The sequence below is a fragment of the Phyllobates terribilis genome, unplaced genomic scaffold, assembly GCF_046119375.1.
Source record: "Phyllobates terribilis strain yellow unplaced genomic scaffold, ASM4611937v1 Scaffold_2__4_contigs__length_985480577, whole genome shotgun sequence".
NCBI lineage: Eukaryota > Metazoa > Chordata > Amphibia > Anura > Dendrobatidae > Phyllobates > Phyllobates terribilis.
Genome location: NW_027362762.1, coordinates 219,913,337 through 219,941,133, shown reverse-complemented (window position 1 = coordinate 219,941,133; position 27,797 = coordinate 219,913,337). Strand labels below are relative to the sequence as shown.

Here is a 27,797-nt window from a genome sequence, read left to right as displayed (position 1 = left end):
ACCTGAACCCAATCTAGATGGTTTGGGGTGAGCTGGACCGCAGAGTGAAGGCAAAAGGGCCAACAAGTGCTAAGCATCGCTGGGAACTCCTTCAAGATTGTTGGGAGACCATTTCCGGTGACTATCTCTTGGAGCTCATCAAGAGAATGCCAAGAGTGTGCAAAGCAGTCATCAAAGCAAAAGGTGGCTACTTTGAAGAACCTAGAATATAAGACATATTTTCAGTTGTTTCACACTTTTTTGTTAAGTATATAATTCTACATGTGTTAATTCATAGTTTTGATGCCTTCAGTGTGAATGTACAATTTTCATAGTCATGAAAATACAGAAAAATCTTTAAATGAGAAGGTGTCTCCAAACTTTTGGTCCGTACTGTACATCTTACGCCACTTCTGTAAAAACTGCACCCTAGCTGCGCCTTACCAACCAACAGGGTGTGGCTCACTGATTAGGCCCACCTTAAAATCTAAGAAGCACTGCCCTATATAAAATAACTAGGTTAATAGTTATCCAAGCTAGTATAAGGGATTAGTTGCCCTTAGTAGCCAATCTTATTCCAGATTTAATTTTTTGGAGACTTGACAAAATGGGACAATGAAAGCAACAAAATGACTGGTAACTATGGCTGACGGCTCAACATTTTCCTTGCTTTAGTTTTTTTTTTTTTTTCAAAATTAAATTTTTATTGAAAGGTTATATGAATTTCAATTACAAAAATACAAAAAAAGGAAGAATAGGCACAGTTTTTCAAAATTTGAAAGATCCTTATTGAGCCGTCTATCTTTTCTAACATGGGAATAGAAAGTTTGCAATTGTCTATAGTCATAGTCAGATCTTGGAGGGATAGAGCAGTCCTGAAATATCTCGTTGAGGGGTATTAAAGATGCGTTACAAAGTACATGAACAAAGTGAAGAGAGTGATATTTACAGTTGCATCTCACTAAATTAGAATATCATCAAAAAGTTAATTTATTTCAGTTCTTCAATACAAAAAGGGAAACTCATTATATAGAGTCATTACAAACAGAGTGATCTATTTCAAGTGTTTTTTTTCTGTTAATGTTGATGATTATGGCTTACAGCCAATGAAAACACAACAGTCATTATCTCAGTAAATTAGAATAATTAACAAAAAACATCTGCAAAGGCTTCCTAAGCATTTAAAAAGGTCCCTTAGTCTCTTTCAGTAGGCTCCACAATCATGGAGAAGACTGCTGACTAGAAAGATGTCCAGAAGGCAGACATTGACACTCTACAAGGTCCCAGAGTTCCAATTTTCATTTGGAAATCAAGGTCCCAGAGTCTGGAGGAAGAGTGGAGAGGCACACTATCCAAGCTGCTTGAGGTGTAGTGTGAAGTTTCCACAATCAGTGATGGTTTGGGGAGCCATGTCATCTGCTGGTGTAGGTCCACTGTGTTTTATCAAGACCAAAGTCAGTGCAGCCGTCTACCAGGAAATTTTAGAGCACTTCATGCTTCCCTCTGCCGACAAGCTTTTTGGAGATGGAAATTTCATTCTCCAGCAGGATTTGGCCCCTGTCCACACTGCCAAAAGTACCAATACCGGGTTTAAAAACAACAGTATCACTGTGCTTGATTGGCCAGCAAACTCGCCTGACCTTAACCCCATAGAGAATCTATGGCGTATTGTCAAGAGGAAGATGAGAGACACCAGACCCAACAATGCAGACGAGCTGAAGGCTGCTATCAAAGCAACCTGGGCTTCCACAACACTTCAGCAGTGCCACAGGCTGATCGCCTCCATGCCACGCCACATTGATGCAGTAATTGATGCAAAAGGAGCCCCGACCAAGTATTGAGTGCATTTACTGAATATACATTTCAGTAGGCCAACATTTCGGATTTTAAAAACATTTTTCAAGCGGTTGTTATAAAGTATTCTAATTTACTGAGATAATGACTTTTGTGTTTACATGGACTGTAAGCCATAATCATCAACATTAACAGAAATAAACACTTGAAATAGATCACTCTGTTTGTAATGACTCTATATAATACACTGCTCAAAAAAATAAAGGGAACACTCAAATAACACATCCTAGATCTGAATGAATGAAATATTCTCATTGAATACTTTGTTCTGTACAAAGTTGAATGTGCTGACAACAAAATCACACAAAAATCATCAATGGAAATCAAATTTATTAACCAATGGAGGCCTGGATTTGGAGTCAACCCCAAAATTAAAGTGGAAAAATACACTACAGGCTGATCCAACTTTGATGTAATGTCCTTAAAACAAGTCAAAATGAGGCTCAGTATTGTGTGTGGCCTCCACGTGCCTGTATGACCTCCCTACAACGCCTGGGCATGCTCCTGATGAGGTTGCGGATGGTCTCCTGTGGGATCTCTTCCCAGACCTGGACTAAAGCATTCGCCAACTCCTGGACAGTCTGTGGTGCAATGTGACGTTGGTGGATGGAGCGAAACATGATGTCCCAAATGTGCTAAATTGGATTCAGGTCTGGGGAACGGGCGGGCCAGTCCATAGCTTCAATGCCTTCATCTTGCAGGAACTGCTGACACACTCCAGTCACATGAGGTCTGGCATTGTCCTGCATTAGGAGGAACCCAGGGCCAACCGCACCAGCATATGGTCTCACAAGGGGTCTGAGGATCTCATCTCGGTACCTAATGGCAGTCAGGCTACATCTGGCGAGCACATGGAGGGCTGTGCTGCCCTCCAAAGAAATACCACCTCACACCATTACTGACCCACTGCCAAACCGGTCATGCTGAAGAATGTTGCAGGCAGCAGATCACTCTCCACGGCGTCTCCAGACTCTGTCACGTGCTCAGTGTGAACCTGCTTTCATCTGTGAAGAGCACAGGGTGCCAGTGGCGACTTTGCCAATCCTTGTGTTCTGTGGCAAATGCCAAGCGTCCTGCACGGTGTTGGGCTGTGAGCATAACCCCCATCTGTGGACGTCGGACCCCGATACCAACCTCATGGAGTCGGTTTCTAACCATTTATGAAGACACATGCACATTTGTGGCCTGCTGGAGGTCATTTTGCAGGGCTCTGGCAGTGCTCCTCCTGTTCCTCCTTGCACAAAGGCGGAGGTAGCGGTCATGTTGCTGGGTTGTTGCACTCCTATGGCCCCCTCCACGTCTCCTGGTGTACTGGCCTGTCTCCTGGTAGCGCCTTCAGCCTCTGGACACTACGCTGACAGACACAGCAAACCTTCTTGCCACAGCTCGCTGTTATGATCTGCTACAGGGACTAAGGAAAGACAGGAGAACTGTCCCTACAATAGAACTAAACTAGATCCCTACGATGTAACGGGGAACCTGATCCTGCGATCAGACCCGCTAAAGTCCTCGGCTAGTCTGAACGAAGACCTATAGATGTGAGGGAGGGATCCCTACAAGAACTAGGGACTGGGATAACTTTGGACACCTCCTAGCAGAAATAGTAGCAGTCAAAGACAAACACACAACAAAAAGCATAGAGGTCAGAAGACCTAGCAAAACAGAGAACGGCAACAGAGCACCAAGCTAGCTCAAGAGTAGTAAATACAATGAAGTCCAGCAAGACCAGGAGGGCGGAGCCGGATTAAATAGGCAAAAATGGTCATGTGACCAGCAAACTAAAAAAAACCTAACAGGAGAGTTCTAACACTCGCATTGATGTGCCATCCTGGATGAGCTGCACTACCTGAGCAACTTCTGTGGGTTGTAGAGTCCGTCTCATGCTACCATGAGTGTGAAAGCACAACCAACATTCAAAAGTGACCAAAACATCAGCCAGAAATTATTGGTACGGAGATGTGGTCTGTGGTCCCCACCTGCAGAACCACTTCTTTATTGAGTGGGTCTTGATAATTGCCAATAATTTCCATCTATTGTCTATTCCATTTGTACAAAAGCATGTGAAATTGATTGTCAATCAGTGTTGCTTCTTAAGTGGACAGTTTGATTTCACGGAAGTTTGATTTACTTGGAGTTATATTCTGTCGTTTAAGTGTTCCCTTTATTTTTTTGAGCAGTGTATACGAGTTTCACTTTTCGTATTGAAAAACTGAAATAAATTAACTTTTTGATGATGTTCTATTTTAGTGAGAAGGACTTGTACTTCTACCCAGAAATCGATTGGAAGATAGTCCCAGTAAAAAGGTGGGATTGTCTGAGATTGGGTATAATGGGTCCTGTGGGTCAATTAGAGATCTTCTTATTGTCTCTACTAGGGATAGGATTGTACAGTATGTGCGGTAGGGTTGTTGAGAGGGTTTAAGGACTGAGGGATGTGGGATCCAGGGGAGTGTAGTTAATGCCCTTGGACATATAGTTTATGCTATATGAACCCAAAGCTTCCCATGTTGATGGTGAAAATAATCGAGTATTCTGGCATGGACTGCCGCCATGTAGTTTTTTCTACAATCCGGAAGACTGAGGCCTCCCATCTGTTTAGACCTGACTAACATATCACTACAAATACATGGACGACCACTCGGCCAGATGAACTTACAAAAGCTACTACGTAGATGTTTCCAAAAATGTAAAGGGATTCTGGTCAGGATAGCTTTAAAAAGAAAAAGCCCCCCTCGGCTTATACTCGGGTATCTACTTTATATATACTTATATATGCAGTATATACCAGTGGGGGGGGGGGTTGCGGCGGTGGAGCACAAGGCACAGACAGTAGCAGCTGCTGCATCTACCACATGTGCCTGCTGCTAAAGAAAATGAATATTCACTCTTCTCCCCGCCCATGGGAGTGGAGAGGGGTGAATATTCATTTTCTTTAATAGAGCAGCGTGAATCGCAGCCGCCGCTTCCTGCTGCGATTTAGCGATCCTCTGTGCCCGCTATTAGAGAGGCACAGAGGATCCCTGAGCCGCTGCAGGAAGTGCAGCTGCGAATCACACTGCGCTAGTAAGGAGAATGACTTTTCACTCCTCTCCATGGCCATAGTCCCGGCTTGGAGAGGAGTGAATATCGCGGCACCTCACCTCGGCGTCTGAGGGTGCATGGCAGTTAGGTCAGATGAGGAGGTGAGATGCTGGCAGTACAGGACGCAGCACTGGAGCAGAGGTGAGGAAGGTGAGTGGAAGTGTTTATTTTTTATTCATGTGTGCAGTGAAGGGGGGCCATGTATACCAGGATAGGGGGGACATGTATACCAGGATAGGGGGGCCATGCATACCAGGATAGGGGGGCCATACATACCAGGATAGGGATGAGGGGTGCCATGCATACCAGGATTGGGGATGAGTGGACCATGCATACCAGGATTGGTGATGAGGGGTGCCATGCATACCAGGATTGGTGGTGAGGGGTGCCATGCATACCAGGATTGGTGGTGAGGGGTGCCATGTATACCAGGATTGGTGATGAGGGGTGCCAAGCATACCAGGATTGGTAATGAGGGGTGCCATGCATACCAGGATTGGAGATGAGGGGTGCCATGTATACCAGGATTGGGGATGAGGGGTCCATGCATACCAGGATTGGGAATGAGGAGGCCATGCATACCAGGATTGGGGATAAGGGGCCATGCATACCAGGATTGGTGGTGAGGGCTGCCATGCATACTAGGATTGGTGATGAGGGGCGCCATGCATACCAGGATTGGTGATGAGGGGTGCCACGCATACCAGGATTGGGGATGAGGGGGCCATGCATACCAGGATTGGGGATGAGGGGTGCCATGCATACCAGGATTGGGGATGAGGAGGCCATGCATACCAGGATTGGGGATGAGGGGGCCATTCTTACCAGGAGGGGAAATATACCAGTAGCTGCTAAATTTCTCAACCTAGGCTTATACTCGAGTCAATAAGTTTTCCCAGTCTTGTGTGGAAAAATTAGGTGCCTAGTCTTATATTCGGGTCGGCTAATACTAGACTATATACGGTATATTTACTCTGCCAAACCATGAGAAATCCTTCACAGTCCATGAATTAAGGTCCTTATGGATTTGACCAAGTAAGCGTTTGTAACCGAGGTCAAACAGTTGAGAAATATCACTATTTATGTGTATCCCTAAGTATTTTATGCCCTGTGATGGCCAAGAAAAAGGAAAATTTGATTGGATGATAGCCTGAGTGGTAGTTGGCAAGGAAACTCTGAGAGCCTGAGATTTTGAACTGTTTATTTAGAAATTGAACGATGTGGCAGATGGAATTGAGGTATGTGGGCTTGTAATGTATAGAACGACATCATCCGCAAAGGCGGAGCATTTATATTCCGTTTGCCCTATAATGATACCTTTAATATCAGGGTTATCGCGAATAGAGGATAGTAAATGTTCCATCACAAGGATGTACAGGAGAGGTGAGAGAGGGCACCCCTGTCTTGTTCCATTAGAAATTGTGAATGATGGGGAAAGGGTTCCATTTATCTTTAATCTCGCTGAAGGGTTACAATAGAGGGCCATTATTTTAGCTATAAAGAGTTCTCCTATATTGAGTTTTTTGAGGGAGTAAATAGATGGCTGACCATGATATTCTGTCAAATGCTTTTTCAGCGATAAGTGACAGTATTAAAAAAGGGATGTGTCTTGTTTGAAAGTAGTAATGATATCAATGGTTTTTAGTGTGTTATCGTGGGCCTCTCTACCGACCAGGAACCCAACTTGATCCAAATGAATATGGTTAGAGAGTAGGGGCTGCAGTCTATTTTATTATTATTATAGCGCCATTTATTCCATGGCATTTTACATGTGAAAAAGGGGGTATACATAGCAAAAACAATTACAATAATCTTGAACAAAAACGCAACGGCAAACTGGTACAGGAGAGAGGACCCTGCCCGCGAGGGCTCACAATCTACAAGGGATGGGTGAGGATACAGTAGGTGAGGGAAGAGCTGGTCGTGCAGCGGTGTGGTGGAGCGAGGGTTACTGCTGGTTGAAGGCTATTGGCTATTGGCAAATATTTTTGCGTATATTTTTAAGTCAACATTCAGCAAAGAGATAGGCCTGTAATTTCAACAAAGGAGGGGGTCCCTACCAGAGTTAGGGAGTATTGTGATAAGGGCCTCTGTAGTTTGGGGGGAAATGGATTAATATTGGAAACATGGTTGAACGATGCTATAAGGGGTGAGAGAAGGGGAAGAAATGTCTTGTAAAATTTAACAGTAAACCCATCGGGTCCGGGACTTTTCCCTTGCTTTAGGCCTGACAGGAAGTGGTGGAGGCGGAGCCTGCCGTGTGCTGCAAGAGTTGTGCTGTGTGTGGAGAGAGCTCCTGGGAAGGGAGGAGAGCCAGGCGGAGGTGACCGAGCGGACCGGGAGGACCAGTAGGAGGCGACCGGAGGGACGAGCGCAAGAGAGCGCTGTGGCAGCGTGCAGTGCCGGCCGGCGGAGGGTGCCAGGTGGTGGTGACCAGGAGGTGATCAGGAGGACCGGTAAGAGGCGACCGGAGGGTCGAGCGCGCTGTGATAGCGAGCAGCGTCCCTAGAGGAGGTGAGTGAGGGGCAGGAGGCCGCGATAAGCGGCCCTACTGAACCCAAGTGTGTACTGTACTGTATTGTATTTGTATCTGTATTGTAATTGTATTGTATTGTATTGTATTCCCTAGTCCATATTTAATTGATTACCCCCCCGTTCATATTTAATTGATCACCCCGTCCATATTTAAATTGATTTCCCTGAACACCCCGTCCATATTTAACTGATCCCTCTGACCACATTAAATTGACCCCCCCGTCCTCATTTAATTGATCCCCGACCACCCCCCGTCCATATTAAAGTGATCCCCCTGACCACATTTAAATGATTGACCCCCCCAGCCCATAATTGATTGATCCCCCTTGTCCTATTTAATAGATTCCCCTTGTCCACTTTTACTCATCCCCAGTCCCTATCTATTTGCCTTATCCCCCACCGTATTTAATTAACCCCTGTCCATAATTAATTGATTGATTCCCCAGACCACAATTAATTATTTCCCCAGTCCATATTTATTGATATTATTGATACTTATTGATCCCCAGTCCATACCTATTTATTTGCTTTACCCCCCATCCTATTTAATTAAACCCCCTGTCCATAATTAATTGATTGATTCCCTAGTCCACAATTAATTATTTCCCCAGTCCATACTTATTGATCCCAGTCCATAGTTAATTGACACACCGTCCATACTTAATTAATCCACCTGACCCACTCAGCTGATCCCCCGTCCATACTTAATTGATACTTAATTGATCCCCCGTCCATACTTAACTGATCCCGCGCCGATATCTAATCGATACACTTGCACATCCCTAATTGATCCCCGTCCACACACCTATATATAAATAATTGTGTTTTGTACTTGTACATATATACTGACTGTATCCCCATATTTAGAATGACGTCCATGTTGGCCGGAGCCATGCAGTGTACATCTTGCGCAATGTATGCATTCCCTGAGCTACCGCTCAGGGATCCATACTGCTGCAAGAGATGTGAGCATATCGTGCACTTGGAAGCCCAAATCCTGGATCTAAGTGCTCAGATAGCGGTACTGAGGACCATCGACAACATGGAACGGAGTTTGCTGCTCACCGAGCAGACACTCAATGGGTCAACAGTGGGGGTGGAGCTTAGTGGGGAAGCGCAGGCTGAACAGGCAGGGAGCTGGGTAACAGTTAGAAGGGATAGAGGGAAGAAGTATAGGAAGGCTGGTTCAGAACCGGCATTATTGGAGCACGACAGATCCTCTGACCGCCGGGGGAGTGTATGCTCCAGTAATGAGGGGGAGGGGGGAAGTGTAGGGCAGGCTAGACAGGTCCTGGTAGTGGGTGACTCTATTATTAGGGGGACAGACAGGGCAATCTGTCACAAAGACCGGGATCGCCGAACGGTGTGCTGCCTCCCTGGCGCTCGAGTCCGGCACATCGCGGATCGGGTTGACAGGTTACTGGGTGGGGCTGGAGAAGACCCAGCGGTCATGGTCCACATTGGCACCAATGACAAAGTGAGTGGTAGATGGAGGGTCCTTAAAAATGATTTCAGGGATCTAGGTAGGAAGCTTAGGGCAAGGACCTCCAAGGTAGTTTTCTCAGAAATACTACCAATCCCGCGAGCCACACAGGAGCGCCAACGGGAGGTTAGGGAGGTGAATAAGTGGCTAAAGAGTTGGTGCAAGGCAGAAGGGTTTGGGTTCATGGAGAACTGGGCCGACTTCGCTGTCGGCTACAGGCTCTACTGTAGGGACGGGCTGCACCTCAATGGGGAGGGTGCAGCGGTGCTGGGGAAGAAGATGGCTAATAGGTTGGAGGAGTTTTTAAACTAGAGACGGGGGGGGGAAACCAAGGAAATAGGTGGGATGTGAGGCAAGCAAGGGGGAAGGGGAGAAGTGAATATAATGAGGGTGGAGAGGGGGGTGGGGATAGTACAGTTAGATCGTTAGAGAAGAATAGGATGCTAAATAACCCCAAAGTTTTATCTTGCATGCTGACCAACGCAAGAAGCCTGACCAATAAGGCAGATGAGCTGCGGGCGCTTATATCGGAGGAGAGGTATGACATCGTAGGTATAACAGAGACTTGGCTAGACGATAGCTACGACTGGGCGGTAAATTTAACAGATTATAGTTTATTTAGAAGGGACCGGAAACAGGGGAAGGGCGGAGGAGTCTGCTTATATGTAAAGTCACGTCTAAAGCCCAGACTAAGGGAAGATATAGGAGAGGGAGAAGAGGGGGTCGAGTCCATGTGGGTAGAGATAGAGGGGGCAAAAAATAATAATAAAATATTACTGGGGGTCTGCTATAAGCCACCCAATATAACAGAGGAGAATGAGAAACTGCTATTAGGACAAATAGACAAAGTAGCAAAACATAATGAGGTGATTGTAATGGGGGACTTCAACTACCCGGATATTGACTGGGAAACAGAAACCTGTAGATCGCAGAAAGGAAAACGGTTCTTGACAAATATCAAGGATAATTATCTCTCCCAACTAGTGCAGGAACCAACGAGAGGGAAGGCAGTGTTGGACTTAATATTGACTAATAGGCCTGATAGAATAACTGAGGTACAGATAGGGGGGCACCTAGGTAATAGCGACCATAATATTATCGACTTCAAAATGCCCTTCAGTAGGGTTATCAATAAGGGAACAACTAAAACATTAAACTTTAGGAGGGCGAAGTTTGATCAGCTGAAAGAAAACCTTCAACTTATAGACTGGGACAAAGTTCTTAATCAAGGAAATACGAATAGTAAATGGGAAACCTTCAAAAGAATTCTGAATACTCAGTGCGAGAGGTATATACCGTATGGGAATAAAAGGGCCAGAAATAAGAGGAAACCAATATGGTTGAATAAGAACGTAAAAGGGGCGTTAAATAGCAAAAAAGAGGCATTCAAGAGATTAAAACAGGAAAACAGCAAGGAGGCACTAATGTGTTACAAGGAAAAAACGAGAACCTGCAAAAAACAAATAAAAATAGCAAAGGAGGAAACAGAGAGACGTATTGCTAGGGAAAGTAGATCAAATCCCAAACTGTTCTTTACGTATATAAATAGTAAAAGGATTAAATCGAATAATATTGGACCGATAAAAAGTGATGAAGGCAAAATCATAGAGAAAGATGAGGATAAAGCTAATCTATTAAATAAATTTTTTTCGTCAACTTTCACAAAGGAAAAAGAACTAACAGGCGAAATGAGAAGTGACAAGCTTAATCCTCCACTAAGTATGACAAATCTAACCCAAGCTGGGGTACAGAAACGCCTCAGTAACATTAAAATAAACAAATCACCAGGACCTGATGGCATACACCCACGGGTACTAAGGGAACTAAGTAATGTGATAGACAGACCGTTATATCTTATATTTAAGGACTCTGTTGAGACTGGGTCTGTACCACTTGATTGGCGACAGGCGAATGTAGTGCCAATATTCAAAAAGGGAGCAAAAAGTAACGCCGGAAACTATCGGCCGGTGAGTCTGACGTCCGTTGTGGGCAAAATTTTTGAAGGCTTTATTAATGAGGCAATCATGGAGCATCTTGATGCTAATAATCTATTAACCCCGAACCAACATGGATTCATGAGGAATCGCTCCTGCCAAACTAACCTGATTGACTTCTACGAGGAGGTTAGCTCTCGAGTAGATCAGGGGGAACCAGTGGATGTCGTGTATCTCGACTTCTCAAAAGCGTTCGATAGCGTGCCACATAATAGGTTGGTATACAAAATGAGAATGATGGGGCTGGGCGAAAATGTTTGCAAGTGGGTAGCTAACTGGCTAAAGGATAGAAGGCAGAGGGTGGTTATAAATGGAATATACTCAGATTGGGTAAGCGTCACTAGTGGGGTACCACAGGGGTCTGTACTAGGCCCAATGTTATTTAATATCTTTATTAACGACATAGTCAACGGGATAAATAGTAAAATATCAATATTTGCAGATGACACAAAGTTATGTAAAACAATTAATACAAAAGAGGATAGTGAAGACCTACAGAGGGATTTGGATAAGCTGGGTAGGTGGAGCATTAAATGGCAAATGAGGTTTAACGAGGAGAAATGTAAGGTCATACATATGGGAAGGAAAAATGGAAGTCACCAGTACTCACTGAATGGGAAACCATTGGGGAATTCAGAGATGGAGAAGGACTTGGGCATCTTGATTGATAGCAAACTAAATTGGAGTGCCCAAAGTCAGGCCGCTGCTGTAAGGGCAAACAGGGTAATGGGATGTATCAGAAGAGGTATAGCTGCAAAGGATGAGAACATTGTTCTTCCACTGTACAAAGCACTGGTCAGACCACACTTGGAATACTGTGCTCAGTTATGGGCCCCAATATATAGAAAGGATATAAATGAGCTTGAAAAGGTACAAAGGAGGGCAACAAAATTAATAAGGGGAATGGAGGGACTGCAATACCCAGAGAGGTTGGCAAAACTAGGACTATTCAGCCTGGAAAAGAGAAGGTTGAGGGGGGACATAATAAATGTGTACAAATATGTTAGGGGACAGTATAGAGACCTTGCCCGGGATTTGTTCAAAAGGAGGGATATTACGGTAACAAGAGGGCACTCACTAAGACTGGAAGAGAAAAGGTTTCAGCACCAGCATAGGAAGGGGTTCTTTACGGTAAGAGCAGTGAGAATATGGAATTCACTGAGTGAGGAGACGGTAATGTCGGATTCACTAAACCAGTTCAAGCGGGGACTGGATGCTTTTCTAGATACCAGGCAGATTTCTGCATATACTTAAAAATAGAATAAAATAGTAGGTTGATACAGGGATTTATTCTGACTGCTGGTTTCAGAGTCGGGAGGGAATTTTTCGTCAGGTGAAGATTGGCTAAATCATTTGGGGTTTTTGCCCTCCTCTGGATCAACTTTAGCAATTACAGAACTAACAGGTCGAACTTGATGGACGCAAGTCTTTATTCGGCTTTACTAACTATGTAACTATGTAGTTTTAATAAATCTCCTATAATGAGTCCTAATTGGAAATTATACCCAGTGAAATAACAATGTAACAAGGAGATAAAGCAAATATGGTAAAAAAAAAAAACAACTCACACACGTACATGGAGTACATACAGGTATATAGGTATAGAGTGTCTATTCATACTATTTTTTAATTATCATAAGTAGATAGGTAGACGAGACCTGATTGAATAGACACAGTAGTCACCAGACCTTAACCAGATGAACTCAAAGGTGTATTCAAGAAAACCATGCACAATTGATAACACAATTACAATTAACCCAATATTTAAAACTGTATACCTACTTCTGCACCCCCATATGTGTGTATATATATATATATACATTCACATTTATAATTTTATAATGGATGTATACATTAACATTGGCATTACTACTTACCTGTGCATTTTCATAAAACAGGACATCCGGCACCTTCATCTTCTCACCAGCATTAAATACTGGTACTGTAACATTTCCAAGTCTTAGTATTCCAGATTTTATTTCACCTAGAAAAATAGTAGTAATTACTACAACGATGTCCAATACTGAATTCTTCTTGTTACACATATGTTGAATATAGAAAAAAGAAACAACAAAAAGAGAAAAATAGCAAACACATTTTGTCATCGGTACATAAATGCTGGTTCATATAGTGCTTTCTACAGGGGAGGACTGCCCTTGACCCCTGTTTGCCCTAAATATAGAGCTGGCCATAGACTGCAGGAGACTGAAGCACTGACCAACATTCGGGTCTTTCTACTACTCCTATAGACTTAAATGGAAAGAGCTGCATGCAAGTGAAGATAGCTTCCTACAGCAGTGTATGGGGAGCATAGCCACTGTGAATCAGAAAACAAGGGTTCAAGGGACTATTGCTCTCTTGATAGGCTAGGCTTACTAGGGTGAGGATTGCACATATCACGCATTTATGGATGAGTCATAATTGAAAGTACCCATTTCCCCTACCTTTGTGAAGCCTTTCTTTTCAATGATTAGCCCTGATGTGCAGTAGAGCTATTATTCCTAATTGACAAATAGGAAGTTGTGGAGCTGTAGACCGGTCATTGCTTCACCAAGACCGCTAGCTCTACAGTTGCTACTTCTTGTTCCGCCTGCCATTTATACACTGCTGCATACTTTTATTTAGCAGGCATGTTCACTCTAAAGATACATAGACAACTTGTAGTTCTGCTGCTCGGACTTCGGCAGAGTGGAAGAAAAAGGATGCAATAATTCACGTTTCCTCCTATTATGCCCCACTCTGAAATGAATGGCATGTGGAACCTACAAGTGAATGAAGCTAATACGCTGCAACAGAACCCTAAGTTATGTACTTCTCGATTACAAACCTTAATGCACATGCTGAGGTTTTTAAAGAGGGCATGTTTCCACTTTTAACATGTCAGTTTTATGACATTATTCTATTCCCCCAAAATTTTGGAGCATTTTTTCTAAGAGCTCTGCATTATATCTACTCTTCCTTCCTGAAATGTAGGAATAAATTGGGTGTTATCAGTTGGAAGTGAACCCATACACACTTTCACACTGTATAATTAGTGCCAATTTTGTATGGACACACTCTGTTGACAAAAATAACGCCTGGTCAATTTAACTGTGTGAGCCCATCTACCACTTTAAGATATGCCCCTATACTAAATCGACTCATCTCTTGTGCCTAGGCCTGAAATAAACTTGGGTACAATGGATTCAAACTAAATTCAGTATTGGACAGATGGGTGAATAGGGTGAATAGGGTGCACGGACATTCACCAAAATGCACGATAGAGAAAATGTAAAGTTTGGTCTGTACTAACTATAGTATTAAATTAAAACACAGGTGCAAGTGTGCGGAGGCTGCAGTTTGAATGTAAATACAACTATGTAACAGCACTCTGCAGACAAGGCAACATCTGTCTCAGACTGTTTTTAATTCAAATAAATGAATGCTGGATCCTAATTTTCCCCAGTTCACTTGAGGCCTAGAAGACATAACTCTTCTTATATAGAGAAGTCTTAGTATAGTGAACCACCTGAAAGAGGCTGTCTTCTTGTTTGCAGAAACTCATGTTTCTATGTATGCAGCAATATAGTAATTCATGTGCATCGTGCAGGGGCACAGTTGTATCTGCACAAGGAGTTCCTTGCTACAAAATAATCTCTCAAAAGTTTTCTCATTTCATCTAGCCCTTCACGAAACTTTTGTAGACTATCACGGAGGAAGTAAGGCTACGTCAACACATTTAAAAAATCTTTACTTGGTTTTCTATGATTATCAAGTCTAGAAGACATTCTCCCAGAAGAACTGTAACTTTCCAACATTTTGGCAACCTATAGTGAGTTTTTATTTATTTATTCAATTTTTGTGGACTTGGAAAAACTTTCATTTAGACACAATGAAGTGTGTAATCTGTCACCTAAATTCAGTTTAAATGACTTTCATGTTTTTATTATCATCAGTGTTCGGTTAATTTTCTTTATTCGGAGATGTTGCCTATGGTTCCATAGACTTGAACCTCTAATGTAAAATCCACAAATATAAAATCATTTGAACATAATCTTGACCTGTGTAAGCGGAGCGAGAACTTTACTCTGACTTAATGGGTTGAATGAATTATACAATTAGAGAAGTGTCTTATATCTATTAATTATCATCTACCTGAGGCATCATTAAAAAATAAATGTTTAGGGATTATTAGACAAGTCTAAGGATGTAGTGCTATTCCAACAGATTGAATCACATTAAAGTGAGACTTATAACAAAATAATAAAAGACAAATATACTTACAGCTGTAATCTTTATTTTGAAGGGCTTCCATTTCTGCACTAGTTTCCTCTATACCTGAATCCATCAATGCTTTATGTAGAGATGATCGAGCCAGACTTGGCAAAAATCTAGGAAGTTATTACAATGTTTAATTCAATATTTATTGAAAATGAGATGCAATTTGGAAAGAGAGCAACAAAGTCCATATGATGTGTTAGAAATGTACAGGTAATCAAAAAAACAGTCCAGGAAAGTTTCCAATCACTGTGCTTAAAATAAAATCTAAAGAAGCAAACTCTTTATTATAATGTAAAAAATAGATATTATATATATATATATATATATATATATATATATATATATATATATACACACACAATATATTATATAATTTTTTCTTTTTCACACCTTTAAAATAAATTGTAAAGGTGGCAGCACTATTCAAGCACATGAAAAGGGTTACATTATAATAAAGAGTTTGCTTCTCCAGAACCACTGTGGGGAGGAACCACTGACATGCTTCTGTGCTTTTCAGCAATATGCTCCATGCGCTCGCTGTGAAACCTGTGTGAGGTGAGCGCAGGGAACATACGTTGTGCACACTGGGGGAGGGGAGTTGGGGGGAACTCTTGTGATGACAGGAACTGTGCATGCTCGGCCAGCTGATCGGCCACAGGGAGGACGGAATGTAATAACACCAGGGTCATACTTCAGCAGATGAAAGCTTGTTGCTTTTTAAATGGAGCATAATTTTTAATAACTGTAAAATTCAAAACTATTTAGATCCACCTTTTTTGCTTCGTTATATGTATTTTTTATGGTGGCACAACCCATTTAACATGTTTCGAAGTTGGGCTGACTCCTCAATTAGGTGTAGTATGTTATACAGAGCCACCTCCCTTATATAGGGGAGGGAAGAAATTTCTACACAGCTTAAAACAATAAATAATTAAAACTAACAATTTATACAAGTCAGTGGCCGCTAGAAAATTCAAGATTGCTGTTGACATCGACGTTTTTGAAGTGTGACGAAGTTACAATATTCCCCCTACTGTCTTTTGATATTTTGAGGTCTAAAAAAATTGATACTATGTTGAGAAAAATGGGAACATATTATTCCCCAGTGATTTTTATTTAGTTCATCCACAAATTGTTGTGCTTCAATTTGGGTGCTAGACCATATGAAAAACAAATCATGTATAAATCTTTAAAAAAAAAAAATGTATGAATGAATAAAGATCCAGAGAACATACACCCTTGTCTTCGATCTGTGGCAGCGCCTGGAAATTACCACTCTTTTTCCTGTTTGGTCTGTTTTTGCTACGGACTAAAGAGCTGGAGACTGACCCGAAAAGACGAACCCAGACTACTGGACTACTTACTTTAGGTTTTTACTTTGTGCTGGAAAAAGCGGTTTTGTTTTGTTGTTATCCTGACCGGTTCATGGATACTTAAAGCATCATTCCAATGTTTAGTTTTATTCAGTGCTGGAGCAGCGCTTTAAATCTAAGCCCCCGGTCACATACTAATCCTCAGGCTTCTTCATAGTTTTTTCAGTGCCTCTCCGGTCCCCTGTGTCATCTTGTGACAGTAGCTTCTGAGTGTCCGGAAGTCAGAAGCTAAGTCACACACTTTCAATACAAGTCTATGAGAGCCAGAACGAGGCTCTCATAGACTTTTATTGAAAAGTGATCTCTGCGCAGCTCCATGAAACACTGGAGCTGCCGACAGGTCACTTTTTGCCAGAGACCGACCGGAGCGACTCTCATGTTAGCTCCCTACAACATCTCTATACAAGCCCTGCTGCCCCGCATACCTCTAAAACGACGCATTATTCTTGTCCAGTGCCTTATGGTAATTGGCACCAAGCGGTTCGATAGCTCTGAGAACCCTCTCTGTCCACAATTGACAAACCTCAAATCAGTGATTGAACATGTATGATGTCTCCTACAAATCTCCATCCCCTGAAAAGTCTTGTGCCTGCACATTACGGCGGAGCCGTTCGTTGTGCCCACTCCTTTGCTGTACTCGGCTTTGTTAGTCATAGATGGAGGGGTAGCGAAAGCAGGCAGAGAGGGTGCACAGAGCGAGATACAGAAACGCCCATATAGAGAGTTTGTAGGGAACTGACAGGAGAGATTAACAACATGGTACTTCCGGTTTATAATGGGAAAACTTGGTGAAAATTTTGTGCCTTCCTAACGGCTTGATACTATTTGTTTCTTTCCATAAGTGCTATTTGTTATTATTTCTTGCTAAGAATTATAGTACTTTGCAACCACTAGGATCCAAGAATCCGTGTAGTATACAATAAAAAGCACTGCCCCACTCACAAACATGTGTCGCCGCATTTATGGCACCATCAGGGGACTGGGATATACAACTGATAGTAACAAACTGTATATATAGAAGGTAACAAGGCGACAAAACTCACCTTGAGAGGCATGCTTTGTTAACAGCATGATGAAGACTCTCATCTGGATACTGAGACAATCGTCTGCAGATTCGAAGTAGCTGTCTTGTAGATAATGATGAAGCTAAAGATTGTGTCTGACAAAGAAATCACAAAAAAATAATGACAAACTATCTTTTCATTATATTTAATAATGATAATGCAGATGGTTGCTGGTCACCAATTTAGGAGCATCAAATAAGTTCTAGGTTTCATACATAACTTTTAGAGTAAGTTGAAATTTCCATTTGCAAATTCCATTGCTGTGTTCTATTTAAAAGAACAGACAAACATAATTCATGTGCAAAATGGATCTGCTGCATAAATCATGTAAACAGAAGCACAGGGATCCCATTGATTATTGTGAGGTACGTCTGGGTACCGTTATTTGTCAGTTTTTAGAAAGGCCGAAAAATATTTGCATGATGAGGCCGTATGAAGGCAACCAAAAAATAACTCCTAATAGTCAGAAATCACTTTCTACAAGGAGGACATTAGCATCTTTAAGGTCTTGTACAGTAGACACATTATGCAGTTCTAGCAGCTGAATCCAGTCTTGCTTTAAGATGTCCTGAGAAAGGCCATATTAAGAAGAAAACAGATGGAGATCACAGTAATAAGATCCTCAGTACATGCTGTGCTCAAAGAATAAACTAGCTGCAATAAAGGTGCTAGAAGTGAAACATCATGCAAGTAGTGACTAAACTGCTCATTTATAACCTGCCTATTCCATCTTACTCACCGAGTAAAAGAACAAAAAAATAAGTGCAGACAAGAAAAAAAAAGCAGAAACAGGTGTTAGACTATAAATAAAATAAAGGACCTGGAAGCACATGATTGGAAATTGGGACAATGTATCCTGCAGAAAATGATTTTTCAGTGTTCTGCTTTGAAACATCTAAAAATAAGCTCAGACAGACACCGTTTTTTGCTGATAGTCTGCCAGAATTTTGAGATTTATTTCCTCAGCACCAGCTATTTATAGAAATCCACTTTTTTGAGCATTGTATTCCTAATAAATTACATGTGTCTGTGTATCTCATTTTCCATTCTTTTTTACTCGGTTTTAGTATCTACAGAGAAACCTCTTATTATCAAGATGAATATTTGGGAAAGAGAAGAATTTGCTGCACGCATTATATTTTCATAGCATTATAAAAAGTGAAAATCAGACAATTAAAAACAATATGTATTATATTTTTTTCTATTATTGACATATAAACAGTGGTTAGCCACAAGTTTAAGATAAGTTCAGAAAATTCAGGACCCTGGGTGCAGTTTGCTATAAAAACAAGAAAAAAAACAACTGAGCTTTAATCACCCTCCCTGGGTCCACCGCTGCTCCCGGTGTCGGGTATTGGCTGCGGTGATGATGTTACATAAAATGCGTGGCAGCCAATCAGTGAGATCAGCAGTTTTAAGCAGAGAATTCCATCTACATGGGCAGAGCCGCAAAGCTCACTGATTGGCTGCCGCACTGTTGACGTGATGTCAGCTCCGTAAGCAATACCAGACACCAGTAGCAGCGGTGAAGTATCAGCGCTGGACCCAAGGAGTGGTGAGTAAAGTGCGTTTTTTTCTAAAGGGGTATAATCCTTCCAATCACATAGTATCCAGCTTTATTTTTGCCATAATGAATGGGCTTTTTTTTTCAGTTTTATCCCCATTGCATTCTACAAATCACAATTTTTTAACTCTTCCATTGTTGTAGTTGACTGAATGATTTTTTTTTTTTTGTGGGATTAACGGTTTTTTAAAAAAAAAAAAAAAAAAGAAAAGAAAAACATTGCCATTGTTTCTTGCATTTTATATGTTAAGGTATTACCATGTGGCATAAACAATGTACGACCTTTATTACAGTAAACACTTTTTTTTTTATGTTTTACCATTTTAGCATAAAAAACACGTAGGGTGGTTTCATATGTTGCGCCTGCAACAATTCTAGAAAACCACAAAAACAAACAAAAAAAAAAAACCTGTCACCATGTTCTAAGAGCTATAGCTTTGCATCTTTCCATCAATGAATCTGTGTTAGGCTGTGTGCCCACGATGCGTTTTTTAAGCGTTTCCGCAGCGGCAAAAACGCTGCAGAAACGCTTAAAAACGCATGGTAGAAGGTCTGCCATGTTCCCCAATGATAATCTGCATGTGCTGTGCACATGCTGCGGAAATTTCCGCTGCGGATTATCATTGCGGAAAAAAACGCAGCACTACCAATTATTTTGCGGAAGCGCTGCGTTTTCTCCGCCATTGACTTGCATTAGAACGCGTGCATTCCGCTTCACTAGATAAGCACATGCAGAATACATGCATTCAATGTGCGGATGGTACCCAGGTCTAGAGAAGAGGAGACTCTCCTCCGGACCTGGGTACCATAGAAAACTGTAAAAAAAAAAAAAAAAAAAAAAAAAAAGAATAAAATAAAAAAGAAATATATACTTACTATCTGACGGCCCGCGGTGCGCTCCTCCTCTCATACCGGCAGATCGCGATGGACTGGAGTACCTGCGGTGACGTCATAGTCATGTGACGGGTCGGCAGGTCCTTCAGTGTACCGCGATCTGCCGGCAGCCGGGACCGAGCGAGGCAAGACACCGGGGGCCATCGGAAGGTAAGTATAGATTTATTTTTTATTTTTGACATTCTCTCGGGTCACACTATATAAATCCATGCTGCTTGCATGGATTTATATAGTGTGACAAAGTTGTCATGCACTTTCCAACTGATGCTAAAATCGCTTGGAAAGCGCTCGTCAACCCGCATGCGGAAATGCAAGTGAAGAAAGCTTCACATCCGCCTGTCCCTGGCAGGAAAGCCGGATTTTGGTAAGAACTTACCTGTAAAATCCTTTTCAGCGAAGGAAGGAAGGGAGACACAGATTCTCTACTTCGTGGGTAGGCGGAGCCCCATAGGATAGTCACCTCAGATTGGAAAAAGACGACCGGCCCCTCCAGTATATAGGCTCCTCCTACTCCCATGTTCATCAGTCCGTACACAAGCTAAGGAAGAGCAGACCAACCAGCAGAACAACATATCCCCTTCTGAAATTTCAGAAATGGGAGAAAACAGGTTATGTAATAGAAACACACAGTCTTAGGCATACCCCATTGGACCTGACAACTGTGTAGAGCTGGCGAAACTGGAAGGAGAGCCGTAGAGCGCTAAACCCAGTCCAGAAGATCGACATCAGGAAGGAGACGCGCTGCATCTAGAAACACAAAAAAACACTTCTGCCCTGGGAGGGTGCTGTGTCTCCCTTCCTTCCTTCACTGAAAAGGATTTTACAGGTAAGTTCTTACCAAAATCCGGCTTTCAGCAGCAGAAGGGAAGGAAGGGAGACACAGATTCTCTACTTCGTGGGACGTCCTAAAGCAGTACCTACTTAAGGGTGGGAAATAGAGGCAGAAGCTTCCATACTCCAAAACTTAGGCAAGAGCGCAAACCGCGCTAAAATAACGGAAAACTAAGTAAAGGGATAACTTAAATTACCGCCGCCTGCAGGACCCTACGTCCCAGGGCCACATCGGCTGAAGCACTTACGCCCACCTTATAAAACTTAGTAAAGGTGTGAACGGAGCGCCAGGTGGCCGCCCGGCAGAGCTGCGCTGCCGAGGCCCCCTGACGAAAAGCCCACGATGAGCCAATGGCTCTCGTGGAATGAGCTTTAACTTTAACCGGACAAGGCTCGCCCTTGAGCCGGTACGCTTCCAGGATAGCTGCACGGATCCACCGAGCTATCGTGTCTTTGGAAGCACGTTGACCACGCCGACGACCTGCCGGAATTATAAAAAGAGAGTCCGACTTCCGAAAACCTTGGGTGATCGTAAGATAGAACTTCAATGCCCGCACCAAGTCCAACGAGTGCAAGGCCCGCTCCCTTGGATTCTTAGGTCCTGGACAAAGAGAAGGCAACACAATGTCCTGATTAATGTGGAATTGTGACACTACCTTAGGCAAAAAATCTTCACGAGTACGAAGCACCACGCGATCCGGAAAAAAATCCAGAAAAGGAGGTGAGCAAGAAAGTGCTGCCAATTCCGATACCCTTCTCAAAGAGGTGACTGCCACCAAGAAGGCCACCTTCCAAGAAAGTAGTGAAAGTTTAGCAGAATCCATAGGCTCAAAAGGCCTATGCTGAAGGGTTTCCAGGACTAGATTAAGCCGCCATGGAGCCACAACTGCCCTCCGTGGCGGAAACTGACGTGCGACTCCGCGAAAAAAAGAGCGCACATCCCTACGAGAGGCAATAGCCTTCCTAAAAAGTGCGGAAAGAGCAGATACCTGTCCCCGCACTGTACTAACTGCCAAACCCCTGGCCAGACTAGATTGCAGAAAGGCCAAGAAGTTGGGGATGGAAAAAACCCTCGGGTTTCTTGAGGATCCAGAACACCATGAATAGAAAGACTCCCAAGTTCTGTGATAAATCCTGGACGTAGCTGGACTCCGGACCGCCCGCAAGGTAGCAATGACCTCGGGCGAAAAACCGCGACGGGTCAAGATCTCGGTCTCAAGAGCCACGCCGTCAAACGAAGGGACCTCAGGTCGGATGACGAATGGGCCCCTGAGTGAGCAAGTCCGGGCGAAGGGGCAGCGGAAACGGAGGTGCCGCCTGAAGAGACACCAGCGTCGAATACCATGTCCTCCGCGGCCAGTCTGGTGCTATCAGAATTATTGATACCCTTTCGAGTTTGATCCGTCGGATCACCAGAGGTAGTAAGGATATCGGCGGAAACGCATAGATCAGCTTGAACTGACCCCACGTGGCCACTAGAGCATCCACCGCCACCGCCTCCGGGTCCCTGTACCTGGACATGAACGTCGGAACCCTGGAGTTCAGCCTGGATGCCATCAAGTCCACCTGAGGAGTCCCCCAACGGGAACACAGCAGAAATAACACTTCTGGATGGAGACTCCATTCCCCAGGGTCCACGTGCTCGCGACTGAGGAAGTCCGCCGAGATATTCAACACCCCTGGAATGTGAATTGCAGAGATTGCTGGAACTTTGGACTCGGCCCAGACCAGGATCCGAGAGACCTCCGACATGAGACTGGAACTCCTCGTCCCGCCTTGGTGGTTGATGTACGCGACAGCCGTAGCGTTGTCCGACTGGATCCGGACCGGTAGACCGCTCAATAAGACCGCCCAATGTTGGAGGCAGAGAAATATTGCTCTCAACTCCAAAATGTTGATCGGGAGAGACGACTCCTTTGGCGACCAGACTCCCTGAATCCAGAGGTTGTTCCAAACTCCCCCCCAGCCTGTGCGGCTGGCATCGGTTGTCACCACCGACCATCTCGGAGGAAGGAAGGATTTCCTCACGGATAGAGTCTCCGGACGTAACCACCATCCAAGAGATTCTCGCACCCTGCGGGAGATAATGACCGAGCGATCCAGAGAAGTTAGCGATCGATCCCAATGGGTCAGAATAAGGCTCTGGAGATCCCGGGAATGAAATTGTGCAAATGGTACTGCTTCCATAGTTGCCACCATTTGACCCAGAAGGCGCATGCATTCCCGAAGGGACATTGACAGCGCCGACCTCATAGCCTGGACCAGAAGACGAAGGTTCATCTGTTTGACAGGAGGCAGGGACACAACTGCCCGAACAGTATCGAACTGCATCCCCAGGAAAAGAATGGACTGTGCTGGCTCCAATGACGATTTCTTCCAATTGATCAGCCACCCGAAGTCCATCAGGTACTGAAGGGAGAGATCGCGAGCCGCTATTGCCTCCTCCACTGTGGGTGACACTATGAACAGGTCGTCCAGGTAGGGGAGGATCGTAACCCCCTGTCTTCGAAGAAGCGCCATGAGAGGAGCCAGAATTTTTGTAAAAACCCTGGGAGCTGAGGCCAACCCGAAAGGCAGGGCCACAAACTGGTAATGGGTTTGACCTATAGCGAAAAGCAAGAAACGCTGTTGAGCCCTGCCGATAGGGATATGCAAATAGGCGTCGCGGATGTCTATGGACACCAAGAAATCGTACTGCGACAGAGTCGCCATCACCGATCGGAGAGACTCCATGCGGAACTTCCGTGTCCGGACGTAAATATTCAAATCCCTGAGATCCAGCACCGGACGAAACTTGTCCTCCTTTTTGGGGACCACAAAAAGGTTGGAATAAAAAACCTTTCCCTGGTCTTCCGGAGGAACCTGAACCACCACACCCTGCAGTAGGAGAGAGTCGACCTCCTGAAACAGTGCGGCAGCCAGTCTTGGCACGGACGGAATGCCCGTCAGACGAAACCTGTCTGGAGGCAGCGAATGAAACTCTATGAAATAGCCTGCCAACATAACCCGTGTCACCCAGGCGTCTGCTATGTGGGATGCCCAGATCGACCCGAATTGTAGCAGACGACCTCCCACCCGAGAGCCCTCGGGGGGATCCCTGGCGTCAGTCAGCCTTAGCGAACTTTTTATCAACCTCCCGTCTGTCCTGACGTCCAAGGAGTACAAGATTTCTGGGCGGATCTGCTGGAGGATGAGGGACGACCCAATCTCCAAGAAGGCTGACTGAATCGTCCCCTGGCCGGAAAGGACCGAAGACCTCTGCCGGGCCCTGTCCTGCTGGCTGTGGATGCCACTGCCTTTTTCCCAGGCAGAGTAACATCCTTAGCTTTAGCTTTGGCAATTAGTTCCGAAAGATCTGAACCAAAGAGCTGACCGCCCTTATATGCCAGACTAAGCAATCCCTGTTTGGATACTGCATCCCCGGTCCACTGTTTAAGCCACAGAGCTCTTCTAATCGTGACTGCCGAAGCCTGAGCCCTGGACAGAATTGAAGCAGTGTCCAGTACAGCATCTCTGCCATAACACATAGCTTCTTCCATTCGCTGAAAAAGCTTTTCCACTTCTGAACGCAAAGTCCCATCCTGCCATGCCGCTGATCCAACCACCGCAGAGAAGCCTCACCGGCCCACATGGCCCCCAAGGCCGCTCGGAAACCATGACCCGCGGCTTCATAGATGGATTTCGCCGCTGACTCCGATCTTCTGTCCAAAGGATCCTGAAGATTGGCTCTCCCTTTAACAGGAAGCAGGGAAGACTTGGTCAGCTGAGACAGAGATATATCCACCTCAGGAGAGGGAACCCAATTAGTAACCATCTCCTTGGCACAGGGATATAGGGCATCAAAAAAACGCGTTCCTCGGAAGCGTTTATCCGGACACTGACGCTCCTTCTCCACCACTTCGTTAAGTTCCTCATGCGCAGGTAATGTAGAACGAACACGGCGCGTCTTCTGATACACACAGCCCAACCTAGACGGTCTTGTCGGCTCTTCAGACAGCTCTAATACTTCCCGCATGTCCTTAATAAGCCCATCTACGCGACCAGAAAGAGAAACAGAGCGATCCTGTTGATCCTCCTCTTCGGACTCAGAAATTTCATCGACCAAATCTGTTGGTGAATCCGAAGCCTCTGATGCGCTCTGCGAGGGAGACAACGCCACCATAGTCTTGCGGCGCTTTTTACCTCGTGGCATTGGATGTGATCTAGCTGACACCCACTGTCCCAGGAGACTAGAGAGACTATCAATGGAGCGAGTGAGCGCCTCCACCTTAACATCACTGAGCGTTGAACTTGATGTAGTAGAAGGCCTGAGTGTATCAGAGGCGTGCGACTAAACCTGAAACGGATCAGGAGACCGATCCGCACTCCCAGGCCCCTGATCCGACATGCCACCCACACCAGATGCCAGGAAGTACAACAAGGATGGCAAAAAAGTGTGAAAGCTGCACAGCCTGTTTTCAAAACTCACTTTTTTTTTTTTTTATATATGCCACAGGCTCTGAAGGGATAAAGCTCACCCTTAGAAAAGAGCTACCCCAGAAAAGCCGAGCAAAAAATCAATAGGGGGAAACTCCCTTAAACACCATGTATTTCCCCTAAAGTTCACTTTTTCAGAAGGGGTTAACATCACAGCAACTATAATACTACACAGCCTAAAAGGTCAGTGAAGTAAATAGCTTTAGGAGAGAAAGCGGCAGTGCTCCTGAGGACTCCTAATAGGTAGCCTGGAGAGACAGCACTGACAAAGAACCCCTGCCAGAGGCAGAGGGGACTCACCGGTACTGCGGCGACCGCTCCTCCTAAGTGTGTGGACGGACGGGGAGCAGAGAGCAGGAGACGCCGCTGGACGCCGGAGGGAGAAGCAGGGACCGCCAGCGCACGCTCAACCAAGAACTTCCTGCCTAAGTAATGATGGCAGGAAGCCAGGAGATGCTAAGCCACGCCTCCGTTAGGCCACGCCCCGCTAGGGCACGCCCCCAGCCTTATTCAAACAACAAAAATGAGGGCAGAAAACTTCCTACCTCTATGAAGGCAGGAAGCAAGTCAATAAAAGCAAGAAAACGCGCGCCAATACAGGGAGCTTCCTGCCTCAATGAAGGCAGGAAGCAAAAACTAAAAAGCATGCGCAAATAATAAATAAAAATAAAAATTACTGGCCTCCGTCTCTGCTCCCCAGTCAAGGCAGCGTCTGAAATAGACAAGAAACACACAGGCAGTACACTTGCCGTAGCCGTCAAAGATACTCTTTAGACCAAGAGCACTTACCCGGCTGAACGCCACAGGGATCCTCAGGGATGTGTGGCGCCATGGCCCTTTGCTCCCCCCTATGGCGGAGCACGCAGGGACCCTCTCAGATGTGTGGTGTGCGCCTCCGCCAGGGAGCGCCCTGTATCCCCCAGGGCCGGCAGGCATAAGTGGGAACCTCCTCAAGGGGTACACAGAGCTGCCAGGGGAGGGTCAGGGGTCTCAGCAGCGCCGAGACCCCCAGAGACCTCTAGACCACGGGGGGTCCAGGACTCGCTGGATATAAAATAACAACTCTTCTGAGGAGCTGCCGAAGCAGCGACTATCCTCTGAGACCTCAGATAAAAAGACTGATGAACATGGGAGTAGGAGGAGCCTATATACTGGAGGGGCCGGTCGTCTTTTTCCAATCTGAGGTGACTATCCTATGGGGCTCCGCCTACCCACGAAGTAGAGAATATGTGTCTCCCTTTCTTCCCTTCTGCTGCTGAAAAACGCGTGTACAATCCGCATGTACAATCCGCATGTGTTTTTTCTGCCAGGGGAGATGCAGAAACGCTCAGGAAAAATCCTGAGCATTTCTGCATCGTGGGCACATAGCCTTAGGGCATGTTTTTCTGTGGAATGAGATCATGATTTTATTTTGACATAAATATGGCTTTTTATTCCTTTACTTGGAGCTAGATGAACAAAAAACAGTAATCATGGAATTTTTTATATTTCCCATGAAAGTTAAATAATGTGATTATTTGTTATATTACAGTCATTACTAAATGCAAAAATACAAACTAAGTAAACTTGTGTGTATGTATATATACAACACAGACCAAAAGTTTGGACACACCTTCTCATTTAAAGATTTTTCTGTATTTTCATGACTTTGAAAATTGTACATTCACACTGAAGGTATCAAAACTATGAATTAACACATGTGGAATTATATACTTAACAAAAAAGTGTGAAACAACTGAAAATATGTCTTATATTCTAGGTTCTTCAAAGCAGCCACCTTTTGCTTTGATGACTGCTTTGCACACTGTTGGCATTCTCTTAATGAGATTCATGAGGTAGTCACTGGAAATGGTTTTCACTTCACAGATGTGCCCTGTCAGGTTTAATAAGTGGGATTTCTTGCCTTATAAATGGGGTTGGGACCATCAGTTGTGTTGTGCAGGAGTCTGGTGGATACACAGCTGATAGTCCTACTGAATAGACTGTTAGAATTTGTATTATGGCAAGAAAAAAGCAGCTAAGTAAAGAAAAACGAGTGGCCATCATTGCTTTAAGAAATGAAGGTCAGTCAGTCCGAAAAATTGGGCAAACTTTGAAAGTGTCCCCAAGTGCAGTTGCAAAAACCATCAAGCGCTACAAAGAAACTGGCTCACATGAGGACCGCCCCAGGAAAGGAAGACCAAGAGTCACCTCTGCTTCTGAGGATAAGTTTATCCGAGTCACCAGCCTCAGAAATCGCAGGTTAACAGCAGCTCAGATTAGAGACCAGGTCAATGCCACACAGAGTTCTAGCAGCAGACACGTCTCTTCAACAACTGTTAAGAGGAGACTTTGTGCAGCAGGCTTTCATGGTAAAATAGCTGCTAGGAAACCACTGCTAAGGACAGGCAACAAGCAGAAAAGACTTGT

General features: G+C 44.3%; 1 protein-coding gene across 1 annotated transcript in view; it reads right to left on the bottom strand.

Moving 5' to 3' along the window:
* VWA8 (von Willebrand factor A domain containing 8) overlaps window positions 1-27,797 on the bottom strand; it is a 524,780-nt gene that overhangs the window by 289,221 nt on the left and 207,762 nt on the right. The window contains exons 18-20 of the mRNA XM_073663915.1: window positions 17,603-17,718; window positions 15,190-15,296; window positions 12,804-12,910 (exon numbers count right to left, since the gene is read on the bottom strand). Coding sequence (XP_073520016.1) covers window positions 12,804-12,910; window positions 15,190-15,296; window positions 17,603-17,718 — 330 coding nt within the window. The remainder of the gene's footprint in view (window positions 1-12,803; window positions 12,911-15,189; window positions 15,297-17,602; window positions 17,719-27,797) is intronic.